Source organism: Garra rufa, chromosome 4 (genome assembly GCF_049309525.1).
Source record: "Garra rufa chromosome 4, GarRuf1.0, whole genome shotgun sequence".
Lineage (NCBI taxonomy): Eukaryota > Metazoa > Chordata > Actinopteri > Cypriniformes > Cyprinidae > Garra > Garra rufa.
The window spans coordinates 32,996,788-33,020,502 of NC_133364.1; the positions used below are offsets into that span (position 1 = coordinate 32,996,788).

At 39.7% G+C, this 23,715-nt stretch overlaps 2 protein-coding genes across 2 annotated transcripts in view; both read left to right on the forward strand.

Moving 5' to 3' along the window:
• LOC141333834 (uncharacterized) overlaps positions 1 to 8,837 on the forward strand; it is a 31,702-nt gene extending 22,865 nt beyond the window's left edge. The window contains exon 2 of the mRNA XM_073838981.1: positions 5,873 to 8,837. Coding sequence (XP_073695082.1) covers positions 5,873 to 7,743 — 1,871 coding nt within the window. The 3' untranslated portion in view covers positions 7,744 to 8,837. The remainder of the gene's footprint in view (positions 1 to 5,872) is intronic.
• Positions 1 to 23,715, forward strand: part of LOC141333858 (uncharacterized) — a 156,729-nt gene that overhangs the window by 42,197 nt on the left and 90,817 nt on the right. The window lies entirely within an intron of this gene.

Genomic DNA, 23,715 nt, shown 5'->3' on the forward strand with positions numbered 1-23,715 from the left:
TGATGTGTTTACTGTGGTAAAGAGATGAACGTGATGTTTTACTGTGGTAAAGAGATGAACGTGATGTGTTTACTGTGGTAAAGAGACAAACGCGGTGTGTTTACTGAGGCATTGCTGATTGAACAAGGGCAAAAACGTGACCCGTTAACATAACTTACCCCGTCCTTATATTGAAATACATAAATGTGAGTATATAGTCTTTATAGTCTATATATATTCTTTACTCATAAGCAGTTGCATGCTGTAAACACTTTGCAGGTATTGTGTTAACATTACATCTTAATCATTAACAGACACCGTTTTAAGCCATCTAAAACCATCAGCTAAGCTTTATACTGACCCTCGTTTATAAAGCAGTATGGTGAGAAATGATTAACATAAACATGAACCCATTTAGATAGATCAGCGGTCGCATTCCCTCAGTGCTGTCAGTTTACTTCTCACTCAGGGCGGGTCTATGCTAAAATACTACTGTCTATCAACTATCGGAGGAGCGACCTCTCTCGTCGTTACGCCACAATGACAGGCATCTGAGAACGGGCTCGATATGAGAAAAGGCAAATGATTTTACTTTATTAAAAGAAAACTACTGAGCGGATCTTTGTCATTCTAGGGTGGTTGTGTACACATTTCTAACACACATTTTAGTTCAAACAGCTTGTAAAAGTGCATGTGGCACCGGATGACCCCTTTGAGTAAAGTCAGCAACAAAAGAAAAAATTAAGTAAGCACATTTGTTAGTTTTTATAGTGAGTATATTGTCTAGTATAAAGTTAAACAGGGAATTAGGAGGAAAATGAGGAAAAAGGGAAATAAGAAAATACATAAAACAAATTACTGGTTAAAGAGAGGAAATGAAGAAAATAATTGAAATAATATTGTAACTGAATGAGTCTGGACGACTGAAGTGAGGATCCAATTGCAAGCTTTTATTGACAGACGTAGTCAAGACAGGCAGGGGTCAATACCGGAAAACAAGAGCAAAACATTGTAATCCAAAAGAGTAGTACAATAAACGGATGTAAGGTCAGGCAGGCAGCAAGGAATCAAGAAAAGTAGAAAACAGTCTGAGATCGAAAAACACGAAGGCAAGGCAGGCAAACAAGAACAAGGAAACTAGATAAATGCTACAGCTAAACAACAATCAGCAAATAAAGGTGTAAGGGAGTGACTTATATACCAAACAAATGGGAACACATTACAAAACTAACCAATGGGAAACGGACACCAAGAACAGAGGAACCAATCAGAAAATGATACAGACAAGGGTGAAACATGGTAGATTGAGTGAACAAAGACTGCAGTCTGTACTTGAGTGCCCTCTACTGGAGTTCCAAGGAACTCCAACTGATGACCCTAACAAAAATCAATATAATCAAGTAAGTTAATAGATAACCACTGTTCAGGAGGCATAGGTCAAACTTACACCAAGGTACTGTATTTTAACATGAGAATGGTATAAACCAGTGGTTCTCAAACTGGGGTACAAAAGGCTGATCTTTGGCATTAATTTAATTCTACCCCAAATTTAGGTTAAGTTGATGAGTAGGCATAAATTGGGCTCAACAAATAGATTTTCCAAAAGGCTTTGACTTTGCTAAACAAACATGAGCACTGTGTATTTCTAAATCAATGTTTTTATATCACTGTATCGCTGAAGGAAACCTTCAGAATGTTCAGAACCTTCTTCAGAAAATGTTCTGCATGTAATGCCTGATAAAGATACCAGTCTCGGATGGAGCATTTGAGTTCTCTTGATCTGAGAGCCAAGGATTCTGCTCTGAGAGATCTGTGCGCAATCATATCAGGTTCTTAAGCTTCTTTTTTTTGCTCCTCTGTTATGCTGTTTCTGTCATTGAGCTTAGCAGTGCTCCCTCACTCTCGAGGGCCTCTATGCACACGCCATGGGAAAGCGTCTGGGTCCCCCTCTCATCTCTGAGAGTTAAGTCCTCTGCTCCATGGAGCTTCGTGAGGCAAACATACCAGGTGTATTAGGCCTTTCCTACATGGCCTCCCATGAATGCCTCTGTGCTCATTATTGGGTCAATTATGAGCATGCTGCTCTCTGGAGCTCCTATCATTTTTTTGTTTCATCATGTTGTTAGTCCATCTTTGCCTCCCTGTTAGGTGTCTTATGTAGTTGAGCACAGCAGTACTCTCCTCACTCTCAAGAGTCGCATATGAGTTCAACATTCCCAAGGTGAGCCTCAGAGTTCCCTTCTCATCTTTTAGTTTAGTCCTCCGCTCCCTGAAGCTGCATTGGAGTAAATTTAAAGTCTTTAATAAAATCTTCAGGTAGTGTAACAGATAAGGAAGACTGGAACATACACGCAGACATTAGGTAATGATGAAGCCAGACAGAGAAACTCAGAAATCAAACTTATAAAGGAGTGCTAATTACAAAGACAGGTGATGTCTTTGTGATGTCAGAAATGGCTCTAATGAGCTGGAAGAACCAAGTATGGGCATTGGGAAAAAAAACAAAACATAAAGTTGAAGGGTGTGACATTACACCCCCCTCCCGGTAGGCGTGACCTTGTGCAGACAAAAAAAAATAAAAATAAAAGTCCATGGAGGAGGCTTCAGCGGAGTAGGGAGGTGGTAATGGGGGCCTTGGGCCAGCCGGAGGAGTGGAGTCCTGAGGTGAAGTTGTGACAATGACTGACTAAGGCGGAGCCGTAGGGACGATGGAGCTGATGGACCAATGGGTGACGGTGAAGATGAGGGAGCTATGAGCTGGGGAGGAGCTGCAGAGTCAGAGGGCTGAGGCGGAGTCCGGGACTCTGAGGCAGGAAGCAAAGACGAGGGATCCTCCATGACACCAGTGTAGACTGGCAGACCCGTGACTAGTCTCGCGTAGCCAGACCTTCAGACTGACGGCTGAAGGTCTGGAATTCATTGCAGCTTTAATTGGCCAAGGCCTGCCCATAAGGCAGTTTGACCGACATGTCAAACAACCAATCACAGTTCTTTTTGTTCAGTATCACGTTTTGGTGCATGGAAATGTCCCCACAACAACAGACTGGCGTACAACAAGTCAGTCATTGAAATAACCAGCACTGAAAGTTAAATAAGAAGAGCAGTAAGTCAGTAATTTATTCGCGAACGTCGCAAAAGTGTATAACAACAATGGCATCTGCATAAGCACCTTTTAGCAAAACGCCGAGTAAATCAGTCTTGCTTTGTTTCCCAGAGGACCGAAAATAAACGCGGCACTCGCGTCTCCCGGAAATCCGGTCAAATTCAACTAATCAGATTCCAGTTACATGTACCATATGCATCATACGTCAGATTAACATAAATGCCATGTCAGTGTGGATGGAAGACCAAAACAGGTCTTCAAACGGAAACGTATTATTGTAGACAAAGCCTAAAAGATAGAATGGGAAATTTACACTTATTGGTTTGAACTACTGTTATATTTAGTTTTTTTCTAAAATGTTTAATGTTTATTTCTTACATTTGTTTTATTAAAACATTTGCTTAGCATGTGACATTTGCTATGCAAATTGTTTAAAATAATTTTGGAGCCTTGGCTGATAGAGCTGATGAAACTGATGAGAATATTGCTTGTCAATAATTTACTTTAACAAAAAAAACAAACAAATCTTACATAAAACTAAGGCCTTGTCCACACAGAGATGTGTTTAGGTTGTATACTCATAAATTTTGTATTGAATAGGTGTTTTGTCCAGATGGATCTGGTGTTTAGGGAGAGTGAAACCAGATCCTAGAGTGGATAAATCTGAAATCGACACGCTTGCGGTTTCGTGTGTATGGTGAATCTGTAAAACATGAACAAACACTGAATGATTGTCTTTTTATTAATTAACATTAACACAGATTAAAAATAGCCTTGTTTCATGTTTTATTTTGTTGTTGTTTTTTTTTTTGTTTTTTTGTTTTTTTGTATACTGCATGCAAGGTTTATGGACATTGCCAAAATTTTCTTTTCTGTTTTTAGTGTATCTCTGTGACAGAATTACTGTGTTACATACTTCTCTGGCATATATACTACAGTTTTGTGTTGGTTTCATGTTTTCTCTTAAAGGAAGTTTAATTTGAGTGTTTTTTATATTGTGTTTCTAGAAGTGCAGGGCTCTAGACTAACTTTTTGCACTGGTTGCACTGGTGCGCCTTTTTTTCTTAGGTGCACCAGCACAAAAGTTAGGGGCACCCAAATTTTCAACCGCATCACATTTAACACCGCAATTTTACAAGTTCACTTTTTTTTTTTTTTTTAATACCTGTCCATATAGGCAATATTGACTGGTAAATTTTTAAATAACAATCTGGTCAATATAAAGTTCTTTATTTGAAGCACAATTCTACAAGAAAGGCAACTTACTGAAAAAGTGTTGGTGCTTAAAGTGCTTTACTGAGCTGAAATTTAAACTTAAAAAATTTCAAGATAATTAACTAAAAAGAAAATCTAAATTAAGTGTTTTAAGGGCTTCAAACTGAACACCTCATGGCTTGATGCGATGACTCCTATAAATTGGGCGCATGCAACATCATTGCTGTACGTTGGGTTTACGTTCAAGCCATTTTTCTTCATAAGAATCAATGTTCCCCCTAGGTTTCCAGCTTTTTTGGGGGGTGGGTGGGGGGGGGCATATTTTTTTCCCGCTACTTTACCCTACTTTTTGTAATAACGAAAACATTTCAGTGAAAAAATAAGTCCAAAACTCTCTATTTAAACATTTTGAACAATAGGGCTCTACAATTTTTGACAGGTTGCCGTGAAGTTTCTGTGTGTACAGTATGATATGATACTTTCTCAAATGAAACGGTAAAAGTGACACAGCAGGTTTGGAGATTGAGTTTATCTGTTCATGTGAGATGCAAATGTCAAAAATTAGCGGGAGTGTCACGCGTGCTTCAGTAGCCTATACGCGTGTAGTAAAAAAAAAAAATACATGTCTCCACCATTCATAAATAGAGGCAAACGGAACATGCAGGATTCATATTAAACGGTCTTTTTGCCTTTCAGTTTTCACAGACACTAGTACATATCGCGATTTGAATTAAGTGACAGACCAGCTTTTGATTTATCAATCCAAAAATCGACGTATTACGTGGCATTCCGCGCCATAGTAAATTCGTTTTTTATGAATCACATGCATTTTCAAACGTACACACACTTACAGGAATATCTGGACCACGGCCAATTAGAGAGGGGGGCGGGATCCGTCCTTCATCTCTGATTGGTTTAGACCACGATATGGGTCTAATGTGTGTCTGTTCTTGAGCAACAGGGAGACTTAAGAGTGATGGAGTTTCATTTTTTTTCCCCTCGAACGGCTGGTCACACCGGTGCAACCTTTGATTTTTTTTTTTTTTTGTCGCACCATTGAGAAATTAGGTCGCACGTGCGACCGGAGCCCTGTAAGAGTAATTATAATATTGCTAAAGATTTTTGAGAGATTAATGACCATTTTCCACCATTTTTCATCCTCTGACAGTCTTTTTTGATGTTTTCCATTGAAAAGGTCAAGTGTAACAGCTAACTTTTATGATTGGCTAAGATAATTGCCTAAAAAAAATTGTGTGATTGAATTTTTCTTCTGATGGTTGAGTGAGGAGTTTGTCCTCTTTTTTTCTAGTCTCTCTCTAAATTTGTTGAATTTTATCCCCTAGGAGACATAAAAATGGTATATAATAATTGAGATCAGTCTATATAGCTCTGCTAGATTTAATTAATTGTATAACAGACAACTAAATCTCTCTAGAGTACTGGCTGACCAGGATCAGGTTTGGACACCCGGGTATAGGATCTAGCAAACATGCATTACTTATCTACATGTTTTGATGTTATTTGTTTTGTGCCATTCAACTGGGGTTAACATTTATCTCTCTTTTTCCACCTTAGGCCTAACAGCGCTGAAAGAGGAGAGAGAAGTACTGAATGAAACTGAAGAGAAAAATCAGTTTAAGAATCATTATAATATCATATCTGGAGAAAAATCTTTTTGCTCCTTAGAATCTGAAAAGACTTCTAAACAAAAAAGAGCTCAAAAGACTGGAACTTTGAGTATTTTCATTTGCTGTCAGTGTGGACACAGTTTCAAAAAAAGAGGACACCTTAAAAGGCACATGAGATTTCACACTGGAGAGAAGCCTTACACATGCAAACAGTGTGGAAAGAGTTTCAGGCAACGAGGACAACTTGACAAGCACATAAAGATCCACCATAGAGAAAAGCCTTACAGATCCCCTCAGTCTGGAAAGAGATTCAGTGAAAGTGGAAACCTTAAAGTTCACCAAAATATTGACATTACAGGGAACCTTTTTACCTGCCAACAGTGTGGAAAGAGTTTCACTCAGAAAAGATACCTTAACATTCACATGAGAGTTCATACTGGAGAGAAACCTTACACATGCAAACAGTGTGGAAAGAGTTTCAATCAAAAAGGAAGCCTTGACAGGCACATGAGAATTCACACTGGAGAAAAGCCTTACATATGCAACCAGTGTGGAAAGGGTTTCACTCGTAAAGAATCCCTTAACATTCACATGAGAGTTCACATTGGAGAGAAGTCTTACACATGCAAACAGTGTGGAAAGAGTTTCATTCAACGAGGACAACTTGACACACACATGAATATCCACACTGGAGAGAAACCTTACACATGCAAACAGTGTGGAAAGAGTTTCAGGCATCAAGGACAACTTGACAAGCACATGAAGGTCCACACTGGAGAGAAGCCATACACATGCAAACAGTGTGGAAAGTGTTTCAGTCAAAAAGGAAGCCTTGACAGGCATATGAGAATTCACACTGGAGAAAAGCCTTACATATGCAACCAGTGTGGAAAGAGTTTCATTCAACGAGGACAACTTGACACACACATGAATATCCACATTGGAGAGAAGCCTTACACATGCAAACAGTTTGGAAAGAGTTTCAGGCAACAAGGACAACTTGACAAGCACATGAAGGTCCACACCAGAGAGAAGCCATACACATGCAAACAGTGTGTAAAGAGTTTCAGGCAACGAGGACAACTTGATAGGCACATGAAGATCCACAAAAGAGAAAAGCCTTACAGATCCCCTCAGTCTGGAAAGAGTTTCAGTGAAAGTGGAAACCTTGAATTTCACCAGAATATTGACGTTACAGGGAACCTTTTTACCTGCCAACAGTGTGGAAAGAGTTTCACTCAGAAAAGATACCTTAACATTCACATAAGAGTTCATACTGGAGAGAAGCCTTACACATGCAAACAGTGTGGAAAGAGTTTCAGTCAAAAAGGAAGCCTTAACAAGCACATGAGAGTTCACACTGGAGAAAAGCCTTACATATGCAACCAGTGTGGAAAGGGTTTCACTCGTAAAGAATGCCTTAACATTCACATGAGAGTTCACACTGGAGAGAAGCCTTACACATGCAACCAGTGTGGAAAGAGTTTCATTCAACAAGGACAACTTGACACACACATGAATATCCACCCTGGAGAGAAGCCTTACACATGCAACCAGTGTGGAAAGAGTTTCATTCAACAAGGACAACTTAACACACACATGAATATCCACACTGGAGAAAAGCCTTACACATGCAAACAGTGTGGAAAGAGTTTCAGGCAACGAGGACAACTTGAAAAGCACATGAAGGTCCACACTGGCGAGAAGCCATACTCATGCAAACAGTGTGGAAAGAGTTTCAGTCAAAAAGGAAGCCTTGACAGGCACATGAAGATTCACAATAAAGTGAAGAGACTCCTAGCAGGGATAGAGTTTTAAACTAAGTGTATAGAAGGGACAGTTCCGGTCCTTGATTCTGATTGACCACAATCAATGCTGTTGTAAATTACTATACGAACATACACCTCTTTGTTTCTTGCCATCCCCATTGTTCCAACCACAATTACAGTTGAGGTCAAAAGTTTACACCCCCCTTTCAGTATCTGCAAAATGTTCCCTTGTCAAAGCAATCCTAAAGGATTCCAACAAGAATCCTATACAGGGCTAGCCTGGCTTTTCCCATGCTGCCTTGTACGCAGCGCGATTTTATTCATGCTGCTAGGCAGCCTGGAAACCATGGACCAAATTTTCACCCCAGATAGGAAACCAATCACAGAATGGGGAGGGAGCAGCAAGATGATGATGCCTTCTATGCGACTCACTGAAAGTGGTTTGTTTATAACTATGGATCCAGCATGGCAGCAGATGCAAAGTTATCTTTCGGTGCAGCCTTAGATAGTGTTCTAAGTAGTTTAGAATGCAAGTTTATTTTGAAAAAAGAGCAACTTTTGGCGTTAAACCATTTCATAACCAAGAAGGATGTTTTTTCCCTGCTACCAACAGGCTTTGGCAAAAGCCTCATATATCAGCTAGTCCCGTTAGTGGCTAAGGCAATACGTCATCCGGTATAATTGAAACGATTGGCTATGAGCTACGCACAGGCGCATTTGATAGACATTTGTAGTGCCCAATAAATGGCTTTGGGCATTCGCAAACCACGCCTCAAATACGAGAAAATGAACGTTGTCATGATGTGGTTTGGCGTTAGCCAGGCTAATACAGGGCTCCTACAATGATAGAAATTCTCATTCACATTTTAAAGCCATGTATTTTGTCCATGGTACACTTTACCATGTCAGCTAGCTATTGTCACACCCCTGGACTTTCTTTGTTGGTTTCTTCCAGTGTCTCTCCCCCCGCTGTACTGTGATTACTGGTTTCTCCCTCTTGTTAGTGTGATTCCCCTCAGCTGTCCAAGTTAATCAGTGTGGCTTTATAAGTTGGTTTGTTTGCTCTGCTGCTTTGTCGGATGTTGTTGTTATATCCTGTTTCCTGTCCTTCTCTGTGGATTATTAAAGACTTTTCATTTATCACATCGTTGTTTGTCCATTCCTGTACAGCTATATTGCATTGGACTGAGCTTAAGCATAAACGTGCAAGGAATAATACAGTCTTTGGACAAATTGTTTGCTCTGACTACAATGTAAGAACTTCACAAGGCTATATCATAAATTGAAAGGACACACACTAGTTACTTGCTCACTTCTACCACTAACATTGGCAGCTTGTGATAATTTTTACAGAATTTTAATGGGATCCAATTTCATCTTGAATTTTGAAGGATTCTACTTATTCATTGCATCTATTACTAACCTATAGTTTTTGCAGTTTACTTAAACTCACGTTGAGTGAGTTCAGTGCAAAAATTTCTAACTTCTAAATTTCTAATTTCTAAGAATCTGCTAAGATTGATGAAGCGAAAGACAAATCAACAAATGTTCTGTTTTAATTTCAATAGTGTTTTAATCTAGTCTTTATATCACAAGTTCACTCTTACGGATCATAAACTGAGGGAAAGATTATGCATATCCGGTGTGCTGTCCAGGAGAGGGTTTCGAGCTCAGCAGTAATTCCCGAGCCCAGGGCACTTCTCTTGTCCCTGGGCTGAAGGTGAGGAGACGGGGTGGTGATAGGGTGCTGAAAAAAGGGAAATGAAGAAGGTAGGGCTGCTTTGGTTATTTATGAGGGTTCTTTCTCGAGCTAATTGGATAAGGAATGTGATTACTGATGATGAATTGGCTGTGTTAATTATCCGTGTGAGCTCCTCCCAGAAACCGAAGAAAGCCAGGATAAACATGGCATTTATGGTACGGGTGGTGTGGATGCAGTGGTAGCCTTTGTGGACGGTGGAAATACAATTGTTCAGAATTTTTTAGGCTTATAGGTTTGCGGGTGTCTGGACAAGTGGTATGGGTTTTTTGGATGCATTTGATTAGTAGCAACGTCTGGGAATTGAGAACTGAGCCAATTTGGAGGTTTTTGATGATGTTGAGGCAAGAGATAAATGAGGTAAAAGATAGCAGGGGAAAATTAGGGAACGACGGAATGAAACGTTTTAAAACTTTTCAATGCTGTTATGTGAGACTGAAGGGTCCTGCGGGAGATGGCTTGAAGGATAGAATTAAGAGAAGCTTCTGGGAGAGGTCTCAAAGGGTGGTTTATGGGAATATCAGCTCTGAAAAGGGGAGGAACTGTGGTTGGAAGCAGGTCTGTCTGAGGTGCCAATTCTCTGAATTTCTGAAAGGCAAAAAGAGAGAGAGTCAGCGATTAGATTTTTTTGAACCAGGAATGTGTTTAGCAGTTATGATGAATTGGTCACAAGCCGAAATCCAAATTAGATGTCTTAAAAAGAGCATTAATTCATGAGAATGTAAATAACTTTTGTTAATGCAGTGCATAGTAGCTTTATTGTCACAGTACACGATTATGCTGGTGGCGGACCACTCTTTGCCCCATAGAGCAGCTGCGATGACTAAAGGATAAAGCTTGAATAGTACTGAGGACTAAAGCTGCTGTGGCAAATCTGCCAGCTGGGGGGCCAATTGGAAGCGAACCAATGGCCTTGGAGAAAACCTCCAAACCCAATGGAGGGGGCAGCGTCGATAAATAGCTGTATGTCATTTGGGGAGGAAATCAGGTTGTTGTAGAAAATTCTTAAGGAAGGATATCCATAGGTTAAGTTTGTTGCTGCATGAGTCAGTTAGGAATATTTGGTCTTCCAAAGTGTGTGCAGAGGATGCGAGGAAAAGGAGCTGGGAGATAAAGGGTGGTATGATGTGCATCGCTAAATGCAGATGGCCTAAAATTGACAACAGCTTGCATTTGGAACAGCTAAGGGTAGCTGAGAGAGTGCAGTCTACCATGAAATTTTTGTTTTGGTAACAATTCCTTGCTACAAGTCTACAGCTTCACAGCAGCCTTGGATGGAGGAGTGCAATTTGGGGCTTTACTGGACGCCTTAAGCTTAACCTTAAGGCTGAGCCTAAAACTATTTTGTTTTTGTTTATTATCACATACATTTAAACAATGGTCTGTCTGAATACTCAATTCTGAGTGACTGGAAGGTGTGTAATGAAATGTAAATGATGGGCTTACCTCAAGGTTCAATTTTAGGTCCACTGCTTTTTAGTTTGTTAGTTTGTTTTAGTTTGATGAATGATTTGCCAAGCAGTTGTCCAGATGTTGAATGTCAGTGTTACGATTTTGATGATAATTCTAGGATGTAGAAAGTAACATTTAGATAGTGATTTTTTTTGGTGAAATGTTGGTGGCAAGAAAGCAAACCTAAATCGAAAAATATAATGCCAAATGAAATTTATTTATACAAAAGTAGAAATGATTTAAGCAAAGGAGGAAATGTAAAATATATACAATGGAGGAACAAGAAAAAGAAATAATATGCACAAGTCAAAATAGATTCAAACAAATCAATAAATAAACCCAAGGGAAAAGGGACATAAGTGGCGCCAAAGGAAAGAAAATAATATAACAAAACCCCAATCTAACTTAGCATTAATCTCTACCCTAACTATAAATAAAAAGGAAAAGAAAAGTCTTCAGCGTAAAAACGCCCTAAATAAACTATACTAACTAAGCAAAAACAAAACCTACAGGTGTGGCGCTCACTCCTAACCTGGTGTGTTTAAACAGTCTGGTTACTACGTGTGGTACCGTGTACGTCACGTGACATCTTCCTATCCTCTTTTCCCAGGGAAAAACTAACGATCACCAGATAGTAGCACGAGTTACAAAATGCGTATTTGCAACGATAGAATAATAACTGTAGACATACTAAGTATGACAAAAAAACAACAACCAGGTTAGAACAGAATCAAACAGAACAGAACACAAAGTAGGAGCGCAAGCAAGCTCGCGAACGCTCATTCCGGTGTTACATCCTGAGGATGTATATATTTAATATTAATGAAAGGTGTGTTTTCTCTGCCCATTTTGGGTGTAGTTGTGTTTCCCTGTGTATGCTCTGTCTTCCCTTCTCTCTCTCTCTCTCTCTCTCTCTCACTCCCTCTGCTTGCTTCGCAGTTGCAGATTGGCCACAGGTGGTGCTCATCAGAGGGTGTGCTGCAGAGAGGCAAACTGCACAAAAGAGCACCGAAGCAATGTGGAGTGAGGTTCACTTCTCCCCTGCTCCAGACTTGTGTTGATGTTCTCTTTGTCTGTTGATTGTGGTGCACACTTCTGAAGAGTTAATTGCTGATCTTTAACTTTAAAGAGTAAACTGAAATCTGGTTGACAAGCAGTGTTGAGTAGACTGCACACAGTGTGTATAACTTTACTTTAATTTAAAATTGATTTGTTAAGGTATTAGAAGGTATTGTAATTTTGTTTGAACATTTATACTAAACTTAAATTGGAAGCTGTAGGGAGAGGGTGCCATTTTATTTTGTACTAAACGTTTATCCCTGTTTTTGGTTAGTGAGGGAGTTGAGGAAAGCCTCTGTTGTTTATTTCTTTTCTTTTATCAAGGTAGGTTATTTAGTACTCCTCCTGTTAGTTAGCTGCTGTTTTGTTTGTTGTTTTGGCCTGGCTCTCTCCTGAAGACTGTTGCTTCCCTGTTAATTTTTGTGAATTACTAAATAAATCTGCTCAAGTTAAGTTAAGTGTTGTATTGCATTTCTGGGGCAGAGGACTGGAGTGGTTCCTCCACGCTTAAGTTTTCATTCTTTTTTTTTTATTACGCTTTATTTTATTTGTTACTCCCGCCCCAACCCTAGACTGGGAATTGGGAACGTAACAAGTGGGGGCTCGTCCGTTCGCCTCTTAATTGGCTGTTGGTAAGTACCCTTTTTCTCTCAAATTGTTTGACTGTTTTCGACTGTGGGTGGAGAGGAAAGTGTTGTAGGCTTAGAGAATGGAGTTTGATTTTACTGCGTTTACTCTTTGCCCCACAACTGAAGCCTTTAATCGTTGTAAGAAAAAAGATCTTATGTTGATAGCAGACTTTTTTGATATTGACATTCCAAAAGGTTTGACAAAACAAGTGCTTAAGAGTAACCTGTTTAAGAAATTGGTAGATGCAGGCATTTTGCCTAAAGAGGCTGAGGATAGTGTTGAGGTTCAGTCTGAAGTGGCAGTGGAAACTGCAGCTGAAGATCTGAATCTCACTACTGATTCTTTTGCACCTTATGATCCTAGAATTGCTGTAAAGTTAAAGGAAATGGATCTTTTGATTAAAAAACAAGAATGTGAGGCAGAAATGATTAGGCTTAAAGTTGTAGAGAGGCAGGCTGAGCGAGATATCCAGTTACGCAAATTGGACCTGGAAGCAAGGCGATTGGCTCAAAAGCCAGTTCCATCACCACGTACTAGGCCCATATCAGTCTCATCACCCTTAACATCAGCTGGCAGTAGTACAGTCACACATGATTTTTCTCATGCACCTTCTAGTGATAGTTTTGATGTCAGTAAGTATATAAAACTTGTGCCTCCGTTTAGAGAGACAGAAGTCGACTCATACTTTGTTGCATTTGAACGTGTTGCTGGTAAGTTGAGGTGGCCAAAAGATATGTGGGCTTTGTTACTCCAGTGTAGCTTGTCAGGGAAAGCTCAGGAAGTCTGTTCTTCCCTTCCTATAGAAAGCTCCCTTGATTATGACCTTGTAAAATCTGCAGTCTTGCGAGCATATGAACTTGTCCCTGAGGCCTATAGACAAAAATTCCGCACTCATTTGAAAACAGTCAACCAAACTTATGTTGAATTTGTGAGAGAAAAGAGGGTTCTTTTTGAAAAGTGGTGTCTATCTAGCAAGATTACTACCCTGGAAGATTTGCAGGAACTACTCTTGCTAGAAGACTTTAAAAATTGTATTCCATCGAAGATTGTCGTGCACTTAAATGAACAAAAAGTAACGTCGTCGGCTAGTGCTGCAGTTTTGGCTGATGAGTTTGTGCTGACACACAAAAATGTGTTTTCAGCACACACATCTGCCAAACCCCCATTGATGAATGTGGAAAGCTCCGTTATCCCGCATGTTGTGCACTCGTCTAAAAGCGAAACGCCGTCTAAAAGTGGTCGTAAGTTTGCGAACAGTGGTGAAAGGCGAGTTTGTTTTTTCTGCCTTGACCCAAACCACATGATTTCAGACTGTAAAGCTTGGAAACAGAAAAGAGCAGCTTCCAAGCCTAAAAATGTGGCCTTTGTACAGTCCCTGTGTAATGCGAGTTCTTGTAGTGGAGAGAGTTATCAACCCTTCTTGTTTGAAGGCACAGTCTCTCTATTTCCTGATTTCGTTCCAAAATCAGTTACAATCTTGCGTGACACTGGTGCAGCCCAGTCTTTCATATCAGCAAACATATTGCCCTTTTCTGCTACCTCATTTACTGGAAATGACGTGTTAATTCGGGGAATTGATATGCACTGTGTGAATGTGCCACTCCACACTGTGTATCTTAAGTCTGACATTGTAAGCGGTCCAGTCAGTCTAGCAGTGCGCCCACAGTTACCTGTTGAAGGGATTGATCTGATTCTAGGGAATGACCTAGCAGGTGGCACAGTCTTTCCTAGGCCAGTTGTATCCCATAAACCCTGTATTTCACACAAACCTGATTTGGCTAAAAAATTCCCTTCTGTCTTTCCCGCCTGTGCAGTTACCCGTGCCCAGTCAAAGAAATTTGAGGAGGTGGTGGATCTCTCAAGCTCTTTTCTGGTTAATGAACCTGACTCTATGGAGTGTGTCCTGTCTGTAACTCCTGACCCTGACCTTGATGTAGCTTATGAGAAATTGATCTCTGAAACCCCATTGAAAGTAGGTAGAGAACACCTAGCTGCTGCCCAAAAAGCAGATCCTTCCCTAGCCAAGTGTGTAATGGCTGCAGAATGTCCTACCCATGCTCCTGATTCAGGGGTAGTTTACTTTTGGGAAAAAGGGTTGTTAATGCGTAAGTGGAAGCCCCAGCAAGAGGAGTTGGACTGGCAAGAAGTGCAGCAGATTGTTTTGCCTTCTGGCTATCGACCCCAGGTCTTAAAGCTCGCCCATGAGAATGTGTTGTCTGGCCATGTTGGTGTTACAAAAACTTACAACCGCATTGTCAAGTACTTCTTTTGGCCTGGTCTTAAGTCAGCAGTATCTAGATTTTGCAGGTCTTGCCATACATGCCAGTTGGCAGGAAAACCAAATCAGAAAATCCCACCTGCACCTCTCTACCCTATCCCTGTTGTAAGTGACCCCTTTGAGCGCTTAATTGTTGACTGTGTTGGGCCATTGCCCAAAGCTAAATCAGGCCACCAGTACATTCTGACCATAATGTGTGCTGCGACTCGATTCCCAGAGGCTGTCCCATTGCGCACACTGAAAGCTAAGGTTGTGATAAAAGAACTGCTCAAATTCTGTACAACCTTTGGCCTGCCAAAGGTGATTCAAAGTGACCAAGGGTCAAACTTCACCTCTAAGGTTTTTAAACAGGTTTTAGAAAGTCTTGGCATAAACCACCAAACGTCCACAGCATATCATCCGGAAAGTCAAGGAGCTCTTGAGAGGTTCCACCAGACCCTTAAAACAATGCTGCGACGATACTGTATGGAATCTGGAAAAGACTGGGTTGAGGGTCTACCTTTCTTGATGTTTGCAGTACGAGAGTCTGTGCAGGAGTCCCTCGGCTTTAGCCCCGCTGAGCTAGTGTTTGGCCACACAGTTCGTGGCCCACTAAAACTGTTAAGTGAACAGTTGTTGAATCAAAGTTCCAAACCTGTGCCAGTCGATGACTATGTTACCTCTCTCCGTGAGAAGCTGTATTCGGCTCAAAGTCTTGCAAAACTCCAACTGTCTGCTGCTCAGTCAAAGATGAAGCATCACTTTGACAAAAACTCTGTGAAAAGAGAATTTAACCCAGGTGATTCTGTCTTAGTCCTTCTTCCAATTCCCGGTTCGATCTTGCATTCAAAATTTGCTGGTCCCTATCTTGTTGAAAGAAAGTTAAGTGAGACCAACTTTCTTGTTGCTACTCCTGACCGAAAATGCAAGAGCCGTGTGTGCCATGTAAACCGGCTTAAGGCCTATGTTGAAAGGGATCCCTCTAGAATGTCTCAAGGTGACAGTGTCTCCTCACCAGCTTCCTCTGTAGCCACTGTGGGGGTAGTATCAAGTTATTCCTTGGAAGAGGATGGCTTGATGAGGAAAGACGTCCTAGTTTCCTCCACTCGGTTGAAAAACTCTGCTATATTACAGGATCTTCAGAGTTTTCTTTCTCACCTGTCCAATGAACAGTCCAAATGTCTAACCAGCTTGCTGCATGCTTTTCCTTCTCTGTTTAGTGATGTGCCCGGTAGGACTGCAGTATGTGTACATGACATTGATGTTGGAGAGGCTGCCCCTATAAAGCAACATCCCTACAGAGTAAATCCAAGGAAACGTGAAATCATGCAGACTGAGGTTGAGTATTTGCTGCGTCACGGGCTGGCTGAAACCAGTCAGAGTCCCTGGAGCTCCCCCTGCCTCCTTGTCCCAAAACCCGATAACACCTTTCGATTTTGTACAGACTATCGGAAAGTCAACAACGTAACGAAACCTGACTCTTTCCCACTTCCCAGAATGGAAGACTGTGTAGATAGAGTAGGTTTAGCTAAGTATGTTACAAAATTGGACCTACTAAAGGGTTATTGGCAGGTGCCTCTCAGCCAACGTGCCTCAGAGATCTCTGCATTTGTCACCCCAGATTGCTTCCTACAATACAAGGTCTTGGCATTCGGGATGCGAAATGCACCTGCTACGTTTCAACGTATGATGCATAAGATACTGTCAGAGGTAAACAACTGCGAGGTGTATCTAGATGACATTGTCGTGTATTCAGAGAACTGGACTGATCATGTGAAGACCCTTGAAAAGGTTTTTAAGTGCCTGACTGCTGCCTCATTGACCTTAAATCTTGCTAAATGTGAATTTGCAAAAGGAGTTGTCACATACTTAGGTAAGCAAGTTGGTCAAGGAGCGGTGAAACCTGTGGAAGCTAAAATCTCTGCCATCCTTGAATTTCCTGTGCCCAGTAACAAGCGGGAGTTGAGACGTTTTTTGGGCATGAGTGGATATTACCGAAGTTTCTGTCCAAATTTCTCTGCTATAGTCTCTCCCCTTACAGACCTGCTTAGCACCAAAAGAAGATTTGAGTGGACCAGTGATTGTGAACTTGCCTTCAGTGCTGTTAAAGACCTCCTCTGCCATGCCCCTGTTCTTTCTGCTCCAAATTTCAAGACCCCTTTCAGATTGCAAGTGGATGCAAGTGCTACTGGAGCTGGGGCAGTTCTGCTGCAGGAGGATGAGACCCATGTTGAACATCCAGTTTGCTTTTTCTCTAGAAAGTTCTCCAAGACCCAACAAAACTACAGTGTGATTGAAAAAGAAGCTCTGGCACTCTTATTGGCACTTCAACATTTTGAAGTTTATTTGGGAAATAGCCCTCAACCTATCATTGTGTACACTGATCATAACCCTTTGGTATTCATTTCCCGCATGTCAGGTTCTAATCAACGCTTGTTGCGGTGGGCCCTCGCTGTCCAGGAGTATAACCTGGATATCCGGCACAAGAAGGGCGCTGAAAATGTTATGGCGGATGCTCTCTCAAGAGTATATAAGTGATATTCTCTCTTTGTCTCTTATATTTGCTTGCCTAGTGTATATGGTAAGAGTTGCTTACAAACCTTGGTTTGTATTCTTTGTGGTGGGGGTGTTACATCCTGAGGATGTATATATTTAATATTAATGAAAGGTGTGTTTTCTCTGCCCATTTTGGGTGTAGTTGTGTTTCCCTGTGTATGCTCTGTCTTCCCTTCTCTCTCTCTCTCTCTCTCTCTCTCTCTCTCACTCCCTCTGCTTGCTTCGCAGTTGCAGATTGGCCACAGGTGGTGCTCATCAGAGGGTGTGCTGCAGAGAGGCAAACTGCACAAAAGAGCACCGAAGCAATGTGGAGTGAGGTTCACTTCTCCCCTGCTCCAGACTTGTGTTGATGTTCTCTTTGTCTGTTGATTGTGGTGCACACTTCTGAAGAGTTAATTGTTGATCTTTAACTTTAAAGAGTAAACTGAAATCTGGTTGACAAGCAGTGTTGAGTAGACTGCACACAGTGTGTATAACTTTACTTTAATTTAAAATTGATTTGTTAAGGTATTAGAAGGTATTGTAATTTTGTTTGAACATTTATACTAAACTTAAATTGGAAGCTGTAGGGAGAGGGTGCCATTTTATTTTGTACTAAACGTTTATCCCTGTTTTTGGTTAGTGAGGGAGTTGAGGAAAGCCTCTGTTGTTTATTTCTTTTCTTTTATCAAGGTAGGTTATTTAGTACTCCTCCTGTTAGTTAGCTGCTGTTTTGTTTGTTGTTTTGGCCTGGCTCTCTCCTGAAGACTGTTGCTTCCCTGTTAATTTTTGTGAATTACTAAATAAATCTGCTCAAGTTAAGTTAAGTGTTGTATTGCATTTCTGGGGCAGAGGACTGGAGTGGTTCCTCCACGCTTAAGTTTTCATTCTTTTTTTTTTTATTACGCTTTATTTTATTTGTTACTCCCGCCCCAACCCTAGACTGGGAATTGGGAACGTAACACCGGCGTCTCTTTAAACTGGAGCAGTTGTCCGTGATTGGCAGCGCGGGTGGCGACGTCACTCCGGTTAACAATGACAGGCACCTTCCTGGCCAATTGGAAACCAAGGGGAGTAACCTGAGAGATGACAGTGAGAGAAAACAAAAGAAAGAACGCAACACACCGGCAAACTCATAGGGCAGTAACAGTCAGCTTTAAGCAGATGATACAGTAATATATACATCTGCTAAGTCATCAGCTAAGGTTGCTGCACTTTTAAATGAACAAATGGAAAATATATCTAGATGGCTCCAGGAAAATAATATTACAATAAATGTTACGAAAACTTTTTTTATTTGTTTTTGTAATAGAAAGAAAACTGAAAAAAAAATAAAATAAAATAAGGTACTTAATGAAGAGGAGGTAAATCAATTTAGTTTTTTTAGGAGTAGTTCTTGATTCACAACTCAAATTTGACAAACATAAATAAACAGTATAGTTAAGATGAACTTAAACTTATTAGGAATTATGACTAAGGCAGCTCATATGTTACTGCATGCAATGATTTTGTCCCATATTTCATATTGTATTACAGTGTGGTCTCAAACTAGTGATTCTTTAATTAGAAAAATTGAAATGCTGTATAATTGGGTTCTAAAAATTGTGGATAATAAGCCAAATTGATGGCATCTTTGTCATATTTTAAAGAAATAGCATATGCTTAATTTTATGAATTTTAAAAATGTAATGTGAAGTTGCTTTTTAAATGCTTGCACAAAAAAGGCACCTTCTGTTTTTTTTTTTTGTTTGTTTGTTTTTGTAATTTAGTAAAGAGACATGATGTCGAACCACTAGGAGTAATGAGGGTGGAAATTAGGATTGGGTTTTATAGAACATCACAAGGGCAAAGAGCAAAAAGGGTCACAACTTTGGAATATGTTGCCAAATGAGTTCAAAGTAATACATGTCTTTCAGATCTTTTACATTGATGGTTAAAGGTGCCATAGAATGGAAAACTGAATTTACCTTGGCATTGTTAAATAACGGTTCAGTACATGGACATGACATACCATGAGTCTCAAACACCATCGTTTCCTCCTCCTTATATAAATGTAGTATTTACAAAAGACCACCGAAAAATATGTAAATTCCAACATAACACCGACTGTTAATTACGAAACAGTCGGTGTTACAGCCGAGATCGTTAATAGTTACGCCTCATTTGCATCGCCCCCATCATCATTAATGTCAGCACATCGTTTAAACAAGGCAAGCCACAGAAGGGACACGGTTAGCTTAATGCTAGCGCTAGCCTGTTACATTGCAATGCATAGGATTTCACTTACCACATAAACAGAGAGATGACTGCGCTGATGATGGCGTATGATGGAGAAATAACTGTGCTGATGATGGCGAATGATTTACAGATCCCTAGTATCACTGACAAGCAGGTCAACTTGTGTGGTAAGTACTTGTGTCTCTGCATTATAACTTTACACAGAGCACATGCATCACATTAAACAGACTAAAATGTCCGCGATTCAAAACGGCAGATTCAACAAACCCAGTGCTTAATTTGTAAATGAATAATTGCCGGATCCAAAACAGCAGTTAAAAAGGCGCTGTGACCGATTCTGACAATACAACTTCAGTTTTACCGGAACATTCTTATGCCACGACTATAAGCGCATAGTTTAAGTTTCTGCATGGACTGCAGCCTAGGGCACAAACCCTGGGTCAAAAATAAGTCCGCAGGATGATGGAAAAGTTACATTAAAAATAAAATACAATCATAGTCTACATATGAGAGAGGTATACATTTTAAAAAATATATATATCTGACTTAAATTATTAACACATTTAAAATCAATGTAGGTACGGCGCTGCGCAAACAAGTTCACGAAAATGAAACCGAGAACCGACATGAGAGAACGCGCATCCTGTAACCGTGCTATAATAAAACACTTAACGGAATTATGTCCAACTCTTTCTGTATGACCATTAATAGAGTATTTTATGTTTTAGCTATTCGATTGCGCCAGCGCCTCGTGCACACCACATAATTTAGCAATTCAAACTTGACATTGCAGTCTGTACATTATCAAAATAAAATACAGTCAATTAAACATTTAATATATTACTCTGGTCAATTTAAAATGTCTATAGCCTGGTATAATCGGTCCACTCTGCTGTTATGCCAAGCGCATTTCTGCTGAAGTGTTTTTTTTTTTTTTTTTCTATCGATATACGAACATAAAGTACAAAGCCTATTCTGCATTATTAATAATAGTTTATCATTGATATACATTGCGAATATGGAAACACTTGGATTTGTGCCGAATACCAGAGGTAGGCTACGTGAGCCCAACGCCTGGTATTTTTAGTTTCGCTTTGTTTATATATTTTATTTTATTCTTTTTTTTGTTCTGAATACCTTAAATGATTTGTTTTGGAGTCTGGCTAACTATGTTTATAGTGTTTATAATGTTTATACATTATAATGTTTCATTTGATTTGGTATCCTATTATTTCTAATATTACACACACTCTCTCTCTCTAAACATTCCGCTGCTCACTAAATATGTTTTGCGAGTAGTGCACGTTTGGAGAGAGTGGGTTAAGCAGTAAGCACCAATCAATGAGAGCGATTTTGTACTTAAAAACATGAAGCTAAAACATGTTGAAGACCAACACACGCATCCTCCAAATTCATCTACATAAACCTGCGCTTGCTCTGTCTTGTTTGCACGCACGCACTGTCACGATCTAATGTACTTGTCAATGCCGGATCTTTAAAAACAAATACCAGAACGCAAAAATCCAAAATCTGACATTTTCCGGAACAGGATCCGGCAGGATCCGGCTCAAATTAAGCACTGAACAAACTGCATATTAAAAGCGGCTAGAGCTCCTAATTAAATATATATTTTTATACATGTGCGAGCTATTGAGCTCTGTGAAACTGCCAATCAGAGCAGAGCTCATTAATATTCATGAAGCTTCCAAAGAAGGCAAAAACAGAGCCTTTTATTCTAAGGGCAAATCCTAGGGTTGTAAATGGACCTGTAAAACGATTTCTGGAGATTTTTTGCCCTTTCCTATGCCATATACCTTCTATGTAGATATCAGAGAACAATTTTAAATATTCTCTCAATGCATTCTATGGCACCTTTAAACATTGGCTCAAAGTAAATCAGATCTGTATGCATAATTTAATTTTATGTGGTTTCTTGCTAGTTGTTTATTAATATTGGAAGAGTCCATAAAACTTGGGTATGTTCTATAAACTATAAAATAAACGGAAAAATAAATCTGTAAAATAAATTCAATATGTTTTTATAAATGTATGCCACATCTTAAATAACCTACCTAACCTCACCTAAAACACAATTTGTTTGTAAAACTTGGACAGGGCCTTTTTTAAGAACGCTGCAACCATGTCTGCACACTAAATAAGCTGGCTTATTAATTAAATTAGAGATAAATTATGAGGAAACCGGTGTCAGTACTGTATGTAAACTCATATTATTAAACAACAGTATGAACAGTAATATTTATTAATTTAGATTTAGCTTTTCTCTCTCTATATATAGCCGTATGACAAACAGTAAAATTATTTGAGATTCAGTATGCATTTAAAATGACATTTAATAAATTGATGTCATCTGAAGAAGCCATCGGGGTCATCTCGATCCTGACACAGAGGGCCATACTAAAACGGTTCTGTGGTCATAGCAGAAACATCTACAAAACATCTAGCATGTCTTAGAACAGAAAAAGGAAACTTATATATTTACATTTATACAAAGCAACTTAGGAGAGTATATAACATTTTGTCAATATGGTAAAGAGTATCAATAGTTTACATGGCCATGTCACTAGGAGGATTAAAGCTGAAGCAAGCAAGAAAGAGAAAGAAAGAACAATATGAAAAATAGGTTATATAGGTTTTCTTTGCCACAATCCAAGTGTTCTGTTTTGTTCCTTATATACTTTACCTTTCTGAATCAATGACAGAACACAGATTCCTGCTCTGAGCACCAATTGACAAACTTATGATCATCCATTCATACAAATAACTGATGTCACTGAAAATACAGTAGACCAATAGGAGACTTTTTATTTGCAAAACCAGAGATGAGTGCAGTGCATGCAGCCTATTGCTCATATGACTTTGACTCTATAGGTAAACCTTCCTAAGGATAGCAGCATGGAAATGTATTACTGATCATTTTATTATACTGTATTTTATGTGAGCAGTATGAAAAGGATTAAGGAAGTCAATTAAATGTCACCTGTCAGTGTGTTTTTCTTACATATTGTACTGCTCTCAAGTTTACTTTGTTCTTTGTGGTAATAAGTTTTTTTTTTTTATTAAAACCATGGACACAACAAACTGATCATGCAAACAGTAGTCATGGTAACTAATATAATGTAAATTGTGGAAACTTGTGTTTTATCTTTTGTTTTTATTTATTTATTTTTTTTTCAAATGTACAACCAACAATACTATCACTATACGTTGTTATAGGTAGCCTTGCACACATCCAAAAAAGTGGATGTATGTTTTATGACACCACATATTTGTTGTCATCAACTATGCTGTTAATGCATCGTTGTTCAATTGCCAGATGTTGAACAAACATACTGTTTTGATGAGCAGTTAGTTCAATTTTCAAGACATAAATCTAGTTGAGAACCTCTGAGATTATATATGTACCCGAAGCCATCAAGTAGCACCATAGACTATCCAGAAGCTTGCTTGCTCTGAGAGGAGAATCTATCATGTGCAGATGTTTGGTAACTACTGTAACATGAATGAACATTAGAAGGCATGAAAAATAAAGCTATAATTTAAGGAAAAAAAGTCAAAAGATGGTTCACATACCGCTCAAGGCAAATATAGTCATCTGTCGCATCACATTAGTGAAAGTGTTAAACACATGACAAAATTTACAAGAAGAGACTTTATTTTATATTAAAAGCACTACTTACTTGTGCATACTTTTCCCTTTCCACTGAATGAAATAAGTGACCCTAACCAGGTTGTCTTCCATTTTTTCATTATACATTAGAGAATGTATTTTAGGGTGTACTCACACTAGGCAGTTTGAACCGTGCCCGAGTGCGTTTGACCACCAAAGCGCGGTTCGTTTGACTAGTGTGAGTGCTCCGAACCGTGCCCGGGCGCGGCTCGTTTAGCCGGCCCTGGCCCGCTTGGAAGAGGTGGGCCAGAGCACGGTTCAGTTGGACTCGGGCGCGGTTCGCATGCAGTGTGAGCGCTAACCGTGCTGGAGCACGGAACAGGACGCGTGATGTCGCGTTTTTGCGAGGTAATCAGCGTTTTTATAGTCCATAATCAAAGCTGCAAAGTCCTTGCTGCACTTC